General features: G+C 50.5%; 3 protein-coding genes and 2 long non-coding RNA genes across 10 annotated transcripts; 2 read left to right on the top strand and 3 right to left on the bottom strand.

Moving 5' to 3' along the window:
- Positions 1 to 319: 319 nt before the first annotated feature.
- LOC136188753 (uncharacterized) lies at positions 320 to 1081 on the bottom strand. The gene is made up of 3 exons (XM_065976541.1): positions 890 to 1081; positions 671 to 833; positions 320 to 618 (listed from the first exon to the last, which is right to left on the bottom strand). Exons 1-3 carry the CDS (start codon positions 1044 to 1046, stop codon positions 429 to 431), a joined length of 510 nt encoding a protein of 169 aa, XP_065832613.1. The 5' UTR covers positions 1047 to 1081; the 3' UTR covers positions 320 to 428.
- A 1766-nt stretch (positions 1082 to 2847) lies between these two features.
- On the bottom strand, positions 2848 to 5247 carry LOC136189445 (uncharacterized). Of its 2 annotated transcripts, XR_010670395.1 has the most exons (4): positions 4343 to 5247; positions 3440 to 3665; positions 3212 to 3381; positions 2848 to 3157 (listed from the first exon to the last, which is right to left on the bottom strand). It is a non-coding gene; the product is annotated as an uncharacterized lncRNA (long non-coding RNA). The 2 variants fall into 2 exon arrangements; XR_010670394.1 differs by lacking the exon at positions 4343 to 5247 and having other exon boundaries at positions 3440 to 3958.
- LOC136189443 (protein phosphatase 1A-like) lies at positions 4616 to 6510 on the top strand. 2 transcript variants are annotated; one of them, XM_065977394.1, is made up of 6 exons: positions 4616 to 5576; positions 5633 to 5710; positions 5773 to 5824; positions 5879 to 5978; positions 6032 to 6093; positions 6145 to 6510. In XM_065977394.1, the coding sequence occupies exons 1-6, from the start codon at positions 4755 to 4757 to the stop codon at positions 6240 to 6242; spliced, it is 1212 nt and encodes a 403-aa protein (XP_065833466.1). In that variant the 5' UTR covers positions 4616 to 4754; the 3' UTR covers positions 6243 to 6510. The 2 variants fall into 2 exon arrangements, with proteins under 2 accessions (XP_065833466.1, XP_065833467.1); XM_065977395.1 differs by having other exon boundaries at positions 4618 to 5576; positions 6032 to 6083.
- Positions 6444 to 7438, bottom strand: LOC136189444 (uncharacterized). The gene is made up of 2 exons (XR_010670393.1): positions 6713 to 7438; positions 6444 to 6650 (listed from the first exon to the last, which is right to left on the bottom strand). It is a non-coding gene; the product is annotated as an uncharacterized lncRNA (long non-coding RNA).
- LOC136189441 (tyrosine-protein kinase JAK2-like) lies at positions 6833 to 13967 on the top strand. Of its 4 annotated transcripts, XM_065977393.1 has the most exons (29): positions 6833 to 7491; positions 7557 to 7778; positions 7861 to 7982; positions 8051 to 8243; positions 8578 to 8661; positions 8717 to 9105; positions 9276 to 9498; positions 9564 to 9612; positions 9675 to 9829; positions 9903 to 9995; positions 10060 to 10214; positions 10277 to 10352; positions 10413 to 10546; positions 10613 to 10760; positions 11046 to 11089; positions 11143 to 11197; positions 11257 to 11311; positions 11376 to 11451; positions 11517 to 11814; positions 11876 to 11935; positions 12069 to 12192; positions 12296 to 12366; positions 12427 to 12495; positions 12557 to 12714; positions 12779 to 12905; positions 12958 to 13195; positions 13255 to 13330; positions 13742 to 13867; positions 13925 to 13967. In XM_065977393.1, the coding sequence occupies exons 1-26, from the start codon at positions 7393 to 7395 to the stop codon at positions 13120 to 13122; spliced, it is 3444 nt and encodes a 1147-aa protein (XP_065833465.1). In that variant the 5' UTR covers positions 6833 to 7392; the 3' UTR covers positions 13123 to 13195; positions 13255 to 13330; positions 13742 to 13867; positions 13925 to 13967. The 4 variants fall into 4 exon arrangements, with proteins under 4 accessions (XP_065833465.1, XP_065833462.1, XP_065833464.1 ...); XM_065977390.1 differs by having other exon boundaries at positions 12958 to 13330; XM_065977392.1 differs by lacking the exons at positions 13742 to 13867; positions 13925 to 13967 and adding an exon at positions 13654 to 13672 and having other exon boundaries at positions 12958 to 13330.
- The last annotated feature ends 667 nt before the right edge of the window (positions 13968 to 14634 follow it).

Here is a 14634-nt window from a genome sequence, read left to right as displayed (position 1 = left end):
TACTGTCGGTTTTGCTTTGATGCAGTTAGCTGGAGACGACTCAATCGCTCTGGCTTGCATTGCAGGCAAGGAGAATGAAAAAGCAAACAAGTGATGACGTCAAAGGTGGGTCGGTATTTGCACTTTCGATTTGAACTGGGACGATGGATCTCGTGAACGAGCAAAAACAGAGGAGTGAAATCACCGAGGGGGTGGATTGCATGGCCTGTTTTGTCTTGTCAGTTCAGGGTTCTGCCGGACCCTCAGATGAAAAACGAGCAACGTAGCACCGTGGATGGTAGCACGCAGGTCAAAGAAGCGTTGCGCTCGTGCGAGGTAATTGTTTTTGCAAACATTTTATTAATTCGGAACGAAGCATTACAGAAACACGGCTGTGGACGGTAGAACACAGACAGAACAACAAAAGAGTGAGTTCGTCGTGTTCTTCTTTAGGCGTGTGGGACGATCCACTTGTGATAGTAATCACAGCACACCTGTTTTCCCGGGGGCGGAACGGCGCAATACGAGGTCGAGACGAGGAAACGCTGACAGGTATGGTAAGTGTGGACTTCTTGGTATGGGCCAAGCGTGTCGCTGCAGTTGTAGCTACGGCTGCCATCTCCCCAATCAACCCACCAGCTGAAGGTTTAGAAGTTAGACACAGTGCGGGATTGCGCATGCATGCACTCACTAAAAGCCGCCTGGATTCTTCGCGGCGCAGTTTCCCCAGTCGATGATGATAGCTGCGTTGGCTCTGTAGCCGGAGTAGGCTTCAATTACCGACGCTTGGTTTACGGGAACTTTGCAGCTGGCGGTGACAATCTTGGGGCAGCATCCGAAGCCGCATCCATTAGCTAAAAAGAGGGAGCAAGAGATGGGGAGAGTAACCTCGAAAACGCTCTCTACTCACGGCAGGGGCACACGTGGCTCGGGCAGTTCATTTCAGCCGATCTGGATATGTTCATTGCTAGAGATGTAGCGGACGATTCGTCTGGCATGTTGCAGACGTCCTGAGCCAGAGCGACGTAGACTAGTGACAAGGCGAAGGCGTACCACCGAAGAGCCATGGTGCTGCTGACACTGGAGGGTTCGGATAATGTGAACTCTGCCCAGTGAGGTCTTTATATACTCGTACTGGGGATTGTTAGCTAATTTGCGGAGGAGTCCAGGGGAAGTGTGGGGACTGATAAGCTTTCAACATGTGAAATCAGGAAAAGAGCGGATTTGAGCAGTCTCACAGGCGTGCGAGCTTGAGTTGGACTCAGATCAAATGCTCCTGCATGTGTAGAATCGATTTTCTTTGAGCTAGGTGAGCCACTGTGATCGTTTCTGAGAGCTTTTCCGGTTATGACGCGATTTCCTGTGGGCTCACGTGTTTCTTTGTCTGCCACATTCGTTGAACCAACGACCTTTTTGCTGCTATGCTGGAATTTTGAAGAAAACCCTGCAGGGGACTGAGGACTTTGTTTCGAGGGACTCGTTGGGGACTCATTTGAGTCATTTCGTCATTCTTTTCACGTGCCGACTTAGTCATCATCTCATGTGCTTCTTCCTTCACGTGACTTGCAGCTAGCCTCGCGTGCCAGGCTCTCCCCCAGGGGGGGTTGTGCACTACCGCGCGCTAATAACCCAACTTCCTCTCAAAAATCGACTTCTCATTGTCGATTTTTGGTTTCGAACGCTTCAAACTGTTAGTTATCTTCCTATTATACGAAGGGATGCACGTTTGATCCAGCGCGAGTTTGTTTCGCTACATTCGTCGCGAGGCCGAGTCTGCCGCGAGTGCTCGAGTAGCCTATCTCTTTTAGCCGCTGTACAGACGCATTACACTGTTAGATGTCGGGTCCAATTTTGAGGCGCTCACTCTAGCACAGTTTTGAGCAGTTCTGGGGTCAGCCGGTGCCCCTCTCGTCTGCAATGAAGCAGACAGTGCAGATTCTGAGCTCTACGGGTTTCTAGACACCTCAAATGCCAATCTGTTAGCATCTGCAGCGTGTGCACGGCTTCAGACAGATGATAGGGTAGTTACGACTTCGTACTAGCTCGACGCGGAAATTCGTCAGAATGCGGCTCTGTTTGCAGCCGGACACGTACAATAGCAAATCAAGCGGGATATGGTTGATTTTCCCATTAGTCTGCTAGAGAACAACGCAAATGCGCTCTCTTAGGACGACGTTTTCAGACTTATCTACTATGGCAGCGTAACTATAGGGCTAGGACGGCGCCTCAAAATTAGGCAGGTTTTCTACACCCTTAGCGACTAAAATGGGCGATTCTTTGACCGCTTTAGTCGTGCGGTCGAAACGACAGAAGCGGAAATAAAAGGGAGCGCCAAACTTGAAGATGATAAGAGGCATAGCTCTTAATAAGAGCTATCACCTTCAAATTCATACGATGCATTTGTATCTACAAATGCATACTAGCGATACGCAAAAAGTTTCTGTAAGTTTCTTATTTTGCCTGAAAAACGACTTTTAAAAATGGGCGTGTCGGTAGCGCGCGGTAGTGCACAACCCCCTGGCTCTCCCCGGAGTGGGGCGCTAACGCGCGCTTCACTACGGGGAGAGCCTGGCACGCGAGGCTAACTTGCAGCAACAAGGCGTACAGTAGAAACGCACCTACAGTAACGGCAAAATACGCTGGTTAGCTGGAAATGTTCTGTGTCCTCGTTATGATGGTGAGATCGGCTCATTTTCGTCCGGGACAACGACGAAAGAAAAACTCGTGAAGTGTCCGCTCTAACGACGACGGGAGCCTTTCTCCAGCGTCCCGTCGCGTTCGAGTACACGCAAAACCGTCGTCGAGCCTACGCTACGCCGTCGCTTCAGTGCAAGGCCGCCTATATATCCGTGGATCCGTGATCGTGGCGCGATTGCAAAAGTTTTATTGACAAAGTCCAGAAACATAGCAGCGACGATCAAAAACAGACAGCTAGAACAACGAAAAAGTGAGTTTATGGCGTCCTTCAGGAGTCTATATCACTCGATCGTGTGGAGCGATCGGCGCCTTGTAATAGAAATCGCAGCACGCCTTTTTCCCCGCTGGTGGAACGGCACAATACGCGGTCGAAATTGTGTACAGCCTGTGTGCCATTGAATATTGGTGTTCGTAATGGTATGGGCCAAGTGTGTCTCCCTTGCCGAAGACAGCGGTGCCATCTCCCCAATTGACCCACCAGCTGAAGGTTTAGAAGTTAGACATTGTCCGTGATTGCCTGCGCATATGCACTCACTAGAAAGCCGCCTGTATTGTTAGCGACGCAGTTTCCAAAGTCAACGATGATAGCGGCTCGGGCTCTGAAACCGTCTAAGCCTTCGATCACCGACGCCTGGTCTGCAGGAACTTCGCAGCTTGGTTTGACAATTTTGGGGCAGCATCCGTAGCCGCATGCTGATTCGTTGACTAAAAGAGAGGGAAAAGTTAGGGGCCAGGAGCAATTTCTAAAATGCTTCCTACTCACTGCAGGCACACACGTTGGGCGGACACATCTCTTCCGTCGCTCTGAAAATGTCCATTGCTTTTGACACAGTGGACGATTCGTCGGGTATGAGGCACTCAGATTGAGCCACGACAATGCCGACTAGTGACAAGGCGAGGATGTACCATTGAAAAACCATGGTGCTTCTTCTAGAAGGAGTCGGCTTCAGATAAACGAGCTGCGTCCCAGTCTCCTTATATACTCGCAACTGTGGGAATTGTTTAGTTTATGCGAAAGAGTATAAATAATCAATAGGCATTAAGATCGGACGCTTAGATCGGACGTTAAAATCGGACGTTAAAATCGGACGTTTAGATGTATTTCGATCAAACTTTGCGACATGTAGAATTATATTTGTGAGCAGCCTCGCAGAGTATGAGGTCAATTTGCTCGCAAAGGTAATTAATTGCTCCTGCGCGTGCTAGCAGCGTCGATTTTAATTAATCATCGACGGCGCGGAAATGTGGACAAGATGAATGAGCTGTGTCCCATGCATGCAGCCAGACTCACCTCGCCAGCTGGGGGGGGGGGGGGGGGGGGGCTGGCTGGTTACTGCTTGCGGAGGTCAAGGAGTGTACGGGTGTGGTGAATCGACGGACGTTTAGAGCGGACGTTTAGATTGTAGAGTCTACACATGTAGAAATCAGGAAAAAGCGGAATTTGGGATCATGCAGCTTCACTGACTGGGTACGATTCAGTGGCGGCGGAACAGGGGGCACTGGGGGCACGTGCCCCCTCTAAAATTCGCGCGCTTACAATTATTTGGGTCAGCTAATGATAAAAGAAGCACTTATTTTGGAAAATATTTTTCTGCAGTAATGAGGATAACCACGCCCACGCACAAAATTTTCGCGCGCGCCAAAGTGCCCCCCTTACTTGACGAACCTTCTGCCGCCACTGACTACGATTTGATTTGTACACGCAAGGTATTGCTCCTGAATACATATAGCGTCGATTTTCTTTGCTTAGGAGATATGACGCGAGTTCCCGTCCGCTCGATCACGCCGTGCATCCCGTGCTGGCGTGTTTCTTTGTCGCTGAGCCAATGAACTTTCTGCTATGAAAGCCTTGAAGGGAACTGGTTTCGGGACTCGTTTCATATCTCTGGCTCATGTGCTTCTTCCTTATTAATTCACGTGACTTGCAGCAAGCGGTTAGAAATGCAGTAGGAACGACCAAATAGCGCTTGTTAGCTGGAGATGTTCTGTGTCCTCGTTATGATGGTGGGAATCTGCTCACCATTTCCGTCCGGGACAACGACGAAAGAAAAAAACGTGAAGTGTACACTCTAGTGACGATGGGAGCCTTTCTCCAGCGTCCCGTCACGTCCAAATACACGGAAATGGGCGCAAAACCGTCGTCGAACCTACGCTACGCCGTCGCTTCAATGCAAGGCTATCGATCGTGGCACGAAGACGTCCACGCCGTCGTTCTGCAGCCAGAAAAATTCGAAGACTGGGCCTACTTCGCCGTCTTCGACGGTCACGCCGGCCAACGATGCGCCCAACTGGCCGCCGAAGACATGCTCGACTATCTCCTCCACGAACTCGACGCGTCGGGCGCGAAAGCGAACGAAAGCGAAACGCGCGAAGCGATCGTCGCCGGCTTTCTCAGTCTCGACACCGAAATCATGAAGAAACAAGATCAACTAGACACGAGCGGATCGACGGCGATCGCCTGCTTCGTGACGACGACGCACATCGTCTTCATCAACTGCGGCGACTCGCGCGCCGTCCTGTGCGGCGGCGACGGTCTCGTATCGCACGCGACGATCGATCACAAGCCGACGTTGCCCGAAGAGCGCGAGCGAATCAAGCGCGCCGGCGGCACGGTGACGTTGAGCCGAATCAATAACACGCTCTCGTTGTCGCGCGGTCTCGGCGATAAATCGTTCAAGATGAATCGCACGCTCGGCCAAACCGAACAGATGGTGTCGCCCGTGCCCGTCGTCGACGTGCGAGAGCGACGCGACGACGATCAGTTCGTCATTATCGCCTGCGACGGAATTTGGGACGTGATGGAGAATCAGGAGGCGGTCGATTTCGTCGCCAAGCGAATGCAGATTGTCGACGATTTGACGAAGGTCGCTTCGGATATGGTCGACGAGTGTCTCTATCGGGTAGGCGAGATTGTCGCGTTGATTCTACGACGTTTTTTCCAATTGTTTTCTTTTAGGGGAGTAAAGACAATATGACTGTGATTATAGTTGCCTTTCAATCGGCGCCGAAGTTGTCGGCGCGGACGATTGAAGAGGTCGTTCTGTTTGATGATGATGGCTCGTGTGGCGATTCGTTGACTGCTTGTTTTATTTTTAGGAGGCGAAGAAGGAAGATAAGATAAAGAAGGAAATGATTGAAGCAATCAGAGGCAGGACTTTGAGAATGCGCACTTGGGACGGAGTTTTTTATGCGCTTTTACTAGATGAACTAAAGGACAAGACTGCTGTGGACGCTGTCGACGAGTACATGATTATGACCCATATTAGGCACGAGCTACCTCCTGATTATGACCTTTGTGGAAAGTGAGGCAAAAATTTGCCTCGTGTAATATCTTTCATCTTATAGGCTATTTTAGACTTGATTTTGCCCGAGAGCAACTCGAAAAGTGCAAAAAACTAAAAGCCAAGGTGCGTGCATGTGTGTGAGAAATCTTCGTCGTGTCTGTGCTTCAGTTTTGATGTTTGACAGGGAAAGCTAGGCAAGAAACTTGTACCAAAGGGAGGGAGGAACAACGAATTCTGAATTTTAAATTAATGTATAGTTTTACAAAGAGGACAATGAATTAGGAAGAATGAGTTGACGTATCATACAAGAAGACCTCTGACGTAGACAAGTATATAGGCTCAAAACCAAGTTATTTATAGATCCTCTCACTTGAATAACGGGACAAGGCTAATCAAGTCCCTGCGGTTCCCTTTGTGGGGGAAAGACCTGGGGAAAATTGGCACTCCCATGGTTTCAAATCGTGCATGGAGAAAAGAAACGTGTTTTGGGCTTTTTACAAAGCTTTATTGTGACAGAAGCAACTTTTTCTATAAAAGGTGTTCAGTATCACATCACGGATTGTACAACATCGCATCTCAAGCAACTTTTCTATAGAAGTTGTGCACTGTCATCCACCACAACATTGCAGTTCTTGAAGAAAGACATCGTGTGACTTCATGGCCTGCCCGTGGTAGTTACAGAGAGAGAAGCTGTGCACGGGCGAGACCCTTGGTGTTGCTGGGTTAAAGAATGATGCTAAGCGCTTGCTCACCTGTTTATATAGCTTTGTCAGCTCCGGGAACTCTTTGTTAACAGGTCTATAAAGTCCCCAAGTCCTTGTGGTCGGAGTCCCCGTTGTGGGAGAAGTGAGGGATCGAAGTCCCTGTGGTTGGGAAGTTCCCACTGTCACTGTAGGGGGAAGATGGGGAAAAAATGATAATTTCCCAGGTTTGCACGAAAGATGGAGGATGGAGAAGTTTTAGGGTTTTACAAGCTTTATTGTGACACAAAGCAATTCTAGAAAAGTCATGCAGTGTCACGCTACGGATTGCATAATCCGTAGCACATCGCAAATTTTGCAGCAAAATTCGTCTTCAGGAGATTTCATGGTCAGCACCGTCTTAGTCACCAAACGTCTCGCTTGACATCAAAATCAAAACGAGGATCTGCTGCGTCGGTCGATGAGACCCATGGTGTTGAAAGCGGGTAAAGTAAAGTGCATGCACAGTAAGCTCACTTCGGCTTTTATACGGTTTGTTAGCTCCGGGAACTTTGTTTCCCCACGTGATTACGTTCTGGCTTACGTTCTGCATAAATGTACCTTTAGCGTTCTGCACTACTACTCTCACCTCAATCACCGCGTAATCACGCCCGCCCTCACCCGCCGATCGCCCGAAAACGCAAAGCGAAAAGAGAGAGCCCACGTGAGGCAAACCGCGCGAGCCGAACGCGATGTTTCGTCGCAAAAAGAGCCAATCGGGCGCGATCGAACTTCTCCTCGGAAACTCGAAAGAGCTTCCAATCGACTACCAGCCTCAGCTCCTCGTAAAGGTAGCTAAAACCCCCCTCCCCCCCCGCATGGACTCCGCATGCACCTTTGCCTCGTGGCACCCTAGGACCTAATCGACGCCGCCGCCGCCCAAGCGGGCATCAAAACGATCGCGAAACCCTTCTTCGGGCTATACGATGCGAAGAATCGCCACTGGCTCTATCCGTATCGGTGCATATCGAAAGAAGAAGCGGCGGGACGCTATTCGCTTCTCGTCCAACTGCAGGCGAAGAACAGCATCGAGTTGCGTCGCATCGACGCGACTGCCTTCGAGTATTTCTTCTTGCAGGTAGGCGAGGCGCGTCCTGTTTTCGCACGGGAAATGTTTCCTTTACTGGTCCCCGCCCCCCTCTTTCGGATTCCATTCACAGTGCCGATCGCGATTCGTCCTCGATTCAATGAACGGCGTCGATTTGAACGACGCGCTCCGTTTGGCGTGCTTGGACATGCGATTGGCGACGATTCGCTTGAAAATGCCCTACGAGAGTCTCAGGTAAGCGCGCGAAAAACGAAAGGAAGGCGGGGCCCCCTCCCTTTTCGTCTAAACGCGTTTCTATATAGGACCCAGTTTCCGGTCGACCAATTTCTTCCCAAATCCGTCATCGATAAGTTCACGCAGGACGCGCTGGCGAAGGTTCTGCGAGAGAGTTTCAAGAATTTCGTCCACATGCAAGAGGAAGCGGTCATGCTGCGTTACGTGGAGATCATCGAAAGGCAACCGGAATTTCACGTTCATTCGTTTCCGGTCATCACGGTAGGTGAATTGAAAAACGAGGGGAGAAGGAGGAGGAGGAGGGGCCGTTTCTAGATGACAGTGTACAGTAGAAAAGATTAGTCACCCGTTTGTTGCCACTAATTGGCGCTATCAAATAATTTTGAAAGGGAGGCGTGACAGGCTTTATTTAAGGCGTGGCGCGGAACAACATGTTAGCTAAACGCTTCTATTCCTAGCCAGCCGAATTTTTGTTAAATAGCATTATTGGCCGAGTGCCCTATTCTAGGTACCTCCTAAAGAAATGATTCCTTAATTAAAATTCTAAGAAAAATGGTGTAGCTAGATTATCCTAAAGAGAGATATTTCTTTTTAGGATTGCTGGAGTCCCGGCGAAACCGTCTCTCTTCGACTGTCATATAACGACGGCATCACCGTCGTTCGACCCGACTCATCAAAGGCAAGAGAAAAGAAAGACATAATAAATAAATGAATATATGGAGTTGCGGTCGCAGGAATGCGTGTCGGCTTTCGGCGATCTCGCCGCCGTTCGAACGTCGTCGCTTCGCAACAAACTCTATCTCTATCTGACTCGTCGTAACGGATTGACCGTCAATTTTCTCTTTCCGAGTTTATCCGCCCTCGACACCTTCGCGTCGTTCGTCGACGGCTACTATCAGCTCCTCGTCGACGCGTCGACGAGTCTCCGAATCGAAGGGCTCGTTCAACCGGAAACGAATATGACGCATTCGCGCTTGCCGACGAGACGAACGAGCAAGGATCTGACGTCGCCGGCTCGTCCGCGAGTGAAAACGATACCGACGGCGACGCCGGCGACGACGCCGGCGACGACGTCAGAATCGAACGATATAAATGAGAAAGATCTCTATCACGGACCCATCAGGTATTTTTTTCCTTAGGGGAGTATGTAGAAGGACTACTTTCGAACGTAAATCTGTACGTAGCCAGGCTTCCCAGTGTAAATAGATTCAAATTGAGGGGTCAAACTGTGGTTTTGGGAATGTGGGAAGTGGAAACGGGGAGATATGTACCGGAGTGTTTATTCTTGTCTAGTCGCGACGAGGCGAAGCGGATTCTAGAGGCGTCGTCGCCTTGCAACGGCTACTGCGTCGTTCGCGAGAATGCGCGAGTCAAGGGCGGCTTCAGCCTGTCCGTGTGGAACGACGCCAGCGTTCGGCACTATCTCGTCGAGCTCCATTCGAACGGCTACGGCATTCAAGACGGACTTCGTTTTGCGACCGTGCACAAGCTTCTCGAACATTACAAGATCGATCGGGTGAGTGAGAGCGGACGCGAAGCCCGAGGCGATGTCCCGCGCGAGACGACAGTCGTTTCTAATAGGACGGATTGTGCTGCAATCTGACGAAAATTTTGCCGCCAGCGAGACCGAGTGAGCCAGTTGAAACGCTTTTTTTTTTCTATTTTGATCAAGGCGTCACTCTCGTTTGAAAGGCGATTCGCCTTTTTTGAAAACGAAAACGTCGTCGTTGTCGCCGCAACCGACGACGCCGACGTCGCCGTCGCCTCCCGTTCCCGAATCGCCGCGACCCGGCCGAGTGACCGTCTTTCCGTCCCAGCAGTTGAACTCGATAGAAGTCCTCTCGAAGGTAATGTTAATTAATTGGTGGGGCCCCTCGCCGGGGGAGAGAGAGAGAGAGAGAGACAAACTGATTTGCTTAGGGACAATTTGGTTTGGTCAGTAAGGCGACGTTAGCGAATCGCGGCCTGGTTTGCCTGAAGTCGTTTTCGAACTCTTCAGCGCGTCTTCAGGAGGTGAAGTCTTTTTTGATTGGGACGCGACGACGTTTTCTTTTTTTTTATTCTTTCTTCTGCGCAGGTCGTTCGATCGCTCTGTCCGCTCTTGGTTCGACTCAACAGTGCGAAGTTGGTAAAATGTCTCGGCGTCGTATCGAACGGCGGCAACGATTCGCTGCAATTGGTTTACGAATTCGTCGAGTTGGGACCGCTCGACGAATATCTGTCTCATAATAAGTACGACATTCTTGCTCACTCGCAGAATCCGCGCGACGCGTAACCCGTGCAACAAATTACAGGTCCAAGATAGATGAAAGGTCGATGCTTTTGTATTCCAGTCAGATAGCGAGCGGTTTGGCGTTTCTTGAAGCGGAGGTCAGTCGATCGCCGTGCGTGCGTGCGTGCGACGTTGAGGATAATAACTCTCTTCTTTAGGATTGTGCGCACGGCGGATTGACGGCGCACGGCGTTCTCGTTGCGTCGCCGGACTTGGTCAAAATCTCCGACGTCGGATTAGCCACCAAGGCAGCTTTCGTCGACCCGAACTATTTCGACGGGGACGATGGAAAGTGAGAGAAACGCAGATCGCCTGAAAAGAACGAACATTTTGAATTGTCTCTCCCTCTCTTTCTTAGGCACTTGATACGCTGGCTAGCCGTCGAGTGCCTACGCGGTCCGTCGACGCCGACGCCGGCGAGTGACATCTGGTCGTTCGGCGTCGTCCTGTGGGAGATCTACAACTACGGAGAAAAGAAACCGTTCGAAGGCCTTACTCCATCCCAGGTTCGTTTTCTCATATTTGTCTAACTGAAGAGCGAGCGGGCGGGCGGGCGACGGCGGTGGCGACGACGTTTTGTCTTTCGCCGTGACCGGTACAAATTTAAGGTTGTGAGGGGAATTGTTTCCCATTGCGGTTTTCGAGTCATTAACTAAAGCGTTGTCTGGAGGTTACGCTATCGGGTGGCTTGGGCGCGGTCGCAAAACGTTCGTTCGCCTCAATCCGATTAGTTGGGGGCACCATCTTGAAATGTCTAATGGAATAACAAAAAGACGTCGTTTTATTGACAGGTGAAGAATCTCGTCATCAGCGGTCAGCGACTGGATCCGGCTGGGTCAGTCATCGTCGTCATATCCTGCACTTCCTCTATTATCGAGTTTGTTCCAGGTTGCCGAAAGCGCTTGCAGATATTATGCTCGATTGCTGGAAGAACGTCCCTTCGGTGGGCTTCTTTTATCTCTAAAAAACATTCTATTTTGTCTAGTTTTGATAAATCAATAGGAACGGCCACCTGCCAAGCAACTCTTCAAGAAAGTCTTATCTTTGGCTAAAAGATGTGCGGGGGTTCTTTCGCTTGTGAAAAACGTTTCTTGTTTTGATCTTTTCTTGTGTCCGGGCAGCTTCTCTCGGCGAAGCCGACTTTCTCAAGGTCCTACAACAAGCGGATTCGTCGCTTCGCCGACAGCGCTCGAGCGGGTCAGCTGCCGAGAAAAATAAACTATTTTTCTTCTAACCTGTTGCTATTCTTTCGTTTTATGCAGACCGACGACGACGACGTTGACACCGTCGTCGTCGGCGGCGGCGGTTCACGTTCGATCGTCGTCGGGCGAGCTACCGTCGTTACGCGTCGCGCCGCCGTCCCTACCGGAGAAGCGCAATCGGCGTAGCGTCCACGTTTCGGGTCTACAGGGTCTCGTCGACGCGGCGACTCGCTCGAAGGAGAACAACGTCAGCGACGACAGGACGACGTTGAGCATTCACGACTTGGGCCTGCAATATCTCAGTCGAACGAACGTGATTGAGCCCAGCAAGTTGCACCTGGGCAAAGAGCTCGGTCACGTAAGGATGCACAGCTGTCGCGCGTTTCTGCAACGCATCAGCATTCGTTTTGATCAATTAGGGAGAATTCGGTCGAGTCCGACAGGCGACTTGGAAGCGGCCCGACGGCACTTCAGAAGAGGTACTGGTGCATGCATATGTAACGACGGCGAAGACGACAGCTGATGGATATAGCTGTTTGGGCAATTAGGCATCGATTTAGTCGATTCTGTTTTCTTTCTCGTCGCAAGTTTTTTTCTCTATTTGATGTCTAGACGGCAGTGAAGATGCTGACGGCCGAAGGCAATCGGGAATTGCAGCAGGAGTTCTTGCGCGAGGCGAAGGCCATGATTGAGCTCGACAATCGGCACATTGTTCGTCTAATTGGAATTTGCTTCGGTAAGGTTTTGGGAAAGAGCCCCGAGGGCGACGATCAGGTGTCCCATTACCCTTTGGGGATATTTTTGGACTCGCCGGGAGTAATGTACGTGTGCCTATGCAGAACCGACGCTATTATTGGTCACCGAGCTCGTTCCCCTGGGAGCAGTGAACAGTTACTTAAGAAGCCTGACGGTGACTAGTTCCTTCTTCGCACATAGTTAAGTGGTCGACTGTTTGCGTTTGTCGCCCCAGGAGGACCAGATCAAAGTTCCGATCTTGACGGGCTACGCACTGCAGATTGCCAAGGGAATGACCTATTTGGTACGTGCGTCCGTACTTTGTTTGCTCTCATCTCCCCCACTTCCCGCGTTTCCGATTGCAGGAAGTGCACCGCGTCGTTCATCGCGACTTGGCGGCGCGTAACGTTCTCGTCGCCACGCCGACGACGGTTAAAATCACCGATTTCGGCCTCTCGCGTATATTCGGCGACGATCAGGACTATTACGTTGCGCACACGAAGGGCAAGTGGCCCATAAAATGGCAAGGATAAGAAATTATTTGTTCAGCAGAATGCAGAGATACAGCTTTTCGATTTTCTGTTTAGGTACGCGCCGGAGTCGATAAATCATCAACGTTTTACCCACAAGAGCGACGTGTGGAGTTACGGTATCACGTTGTGGGAGATTTTCTCTCTGGGGACGAAGCCCTATGCAGGAATGAAGCCGGGCTTTGTACGAACGACATGGGGCTGCTTTGGGGTGAAGAGAAAAATGATTTCTTCAGGTTGTCAATTACGTCGAGAGCGGCAAACGGCTGAGTCGCCCGGAGAAGTGTCCAGAGAGTGTTTACGATAACGTACTATTAGAGAGCTGGAAGGAAAGTCCCGACGATCGGCCTACGTTTGTCGAGATTGCCAGACGACTAGGTGACTTTGCGGACGCTTCGTGACGGCAAAGACACGACTACGACTACGACTACGACTACGACTACGACTACGACTACGACTACGACTACGACGACGGTGTTTCTTCCCATCGCTGGTTGCATATATTGCTGCGTCCTCATCGCCTTTTTTTGTAGTACCGCGTGCATGAACACGCCTCGCCGCGGGTCTTGGCAAGCTTTTTATTATCTTATTTGGGCAAATAGAGAAAAGGTAAAAAGATCGTAAAGGAGGGGGGAGGGGGAGCTAGGAGAGATCCGCCGGTTGGGGGACGAAAGCGGACGACATATGAGCTGTTTTCTTGACCCGATACCAATATGTAAACACTTTAGCCACGCCGGGCCATGTGCGCGAAAGCTAAATGCAGTTGACCGGTTCTAATGGGTCCCTTATGAAGTTCGACGGCTTGTCGCGGCTTGTAAGCGCAGAAGGTAATTTAGATGGCGGTAATTAAAAGGGCGACGCATTACTACCCGCCGCTGTCCGGGCCAAACCGTATATGTATGTATACAATGATTACAAAACTCCTCTTTTAGTATCGCTTCATTTCCTCTAACTCTTTAACGTCGTGACGTAATCTACGGGAAATGGTCGTAAATTTGCGTCGGCGTTTTTTCGAGTCAGGTGATCTCAGGTCAAAGGTCTTCGTCGGCTGTTTGACAGCACTGGTTCTTCGTTTCCTTTTGGCAAAGCGCCAATATTGCACTTTTTTACGTTGGAGTAGCTCATTTGGTGCCGGCACCTAGCAACGTACGAACTGTAGCGGCTAATCGAAATGTTTCTTTTCTATATCTACGGATTTTACAGGAAAAGCTTTCAGGTTTCTATACAATCCAACCAAACAGGTCAGTTTTCTGCACCGTGACGCCACTTGCATGTAGACAGTGAGTCGTTGAGAGCCTCCCGCATTTTGTAGTCGTCCGGTGGGTGTCCACCCGGCGCCACCCGTCTCGCCGGTCCGTGTATCTCGGACGCCTCCTCGCGGTCTTCCCATATTTGGGAAACCCACTCTCTTTGTGCGTGCACGACCGATCTCACGTGTACGATATCTCCCGCTGATTTCGCGTGCGACCATCTTACGTTTGATGCATACACGCGCTCAGATAGCGAAAAAAATACATGCGGACTATTTAGGGAACGCTCTTTTTGACTATTAGACAGGCCCACTCAGCGCTACTCAACGCTGTTATTGCACTCGGGTTGCCTAGGATATAACAGTAGCTAGTGCAGGTTATAGAAACTAGTCCCCAATCGGCCCCTTTTTCGCGCCATAGCGCATTGAAATCAATGGCGCTAGTGGAGATATACCTTGCTTCTAAAACTTCATACCGAAGATATAGGCTTCTCATCACAGACCACCCCATATCGTCTCCTTATCGACGATGTAGCTAAGTCGTACGTTGTCATTTCCCCCCACGCGAGCCATGGATGCGGCATGTGTCGGCTCTACAGAGGCGGTACATGCACCAGTGCAATGGCGCGCAATTTTTAGCCAAAGTTTTGACTGGGTCACGTCG

Source organism: Oscarella lobularis, chromosome 7 (assembly GCF_947507565.1).
Source record: "Oscarella lobularis chromosome 7, ooOscLobu1.1, whole genome shotgun sequence".
In the NCBI taxonomy this organism is placed as follows: Eukaryota; Metazoa; Porifera; class Homoscleromorpha; order Homosclerophorida; family Oscarellidae; genus Oscarella; species Oscarella lobularis.
Note: the sequence above shows the minus strand (reverse complement) of the source record. Positions and strands in the feature narration are given on the sequence as shown.

Excerpts from the sequence above, each read along its gene's own strand:
- LOC136188753 (XM_065976541.1), bottom strand. The coding sequence starts at position 1,046 with ATGGCTCTTCGGTGGTACGCCTTCGCCTTGTCACTAGTCTACGTCGCT. Across the intron at positions 834-889 it reads GAGCCACGTGTGCCCCTGCC|CTAATGGATGCGGCTTCGGA; the intron begins GTGAGTAGAGAG and ends CCCTCTTTTTAG. Across the intron at positions 619-670 it reads AAGAATCCAGGCGGCTTTTA|CTGGTGGGTTGATTGGGGAG; the intron begins GTGAGTGCATGC and ends CTAAACCTTCAG.
- LOC136189443 (XM_065977394.1), top strand. The coding sequence starts at position 4,755 with ATGGGAGCCTTTCTCCAGCGTCCCGTCACGTCCAAATACACGGAAATG. Across the intron at positions 5,825-5,878 it reads AATGATTGAAGCAATCAGAG|ATGAACTAAAGGACAAGACT; the intron begins GCAGGACTTTGA and ends CGCTTTTACTAG. Across the intron at positions 6,094-6,144 it reads AAAAGCCAAGGTGCGTGCAT|GGAAAGCTAGGCAAGAAACT; the intron begins GTGTGTGAGAAA and ends GATGTTTGACAG.
- LOC136189441 (XM_065977393.1), top strand. The coding sequence starts at position 7,393 with ATGTTTCGTCGCAAAAAGAGCCAATCGGGCGCGATCGAACTTCTCCTC. Across the intron at positions 10,761-11,045 it reads AAGGCCTTACTCCATCCCAG|GTGAAGAATCTCGTCATCAG; the intron begins GTTCGTTTTCTC and ends TTTTATTGACAG. Across the intron at positions 11,936-12,068 it reads CCGACGGCACTTCAGAAGAG|ACGGCAGTGAAGATGCTGAC; the intron begins GTACTGGTGCAT and ends TTTGATGTCTAG.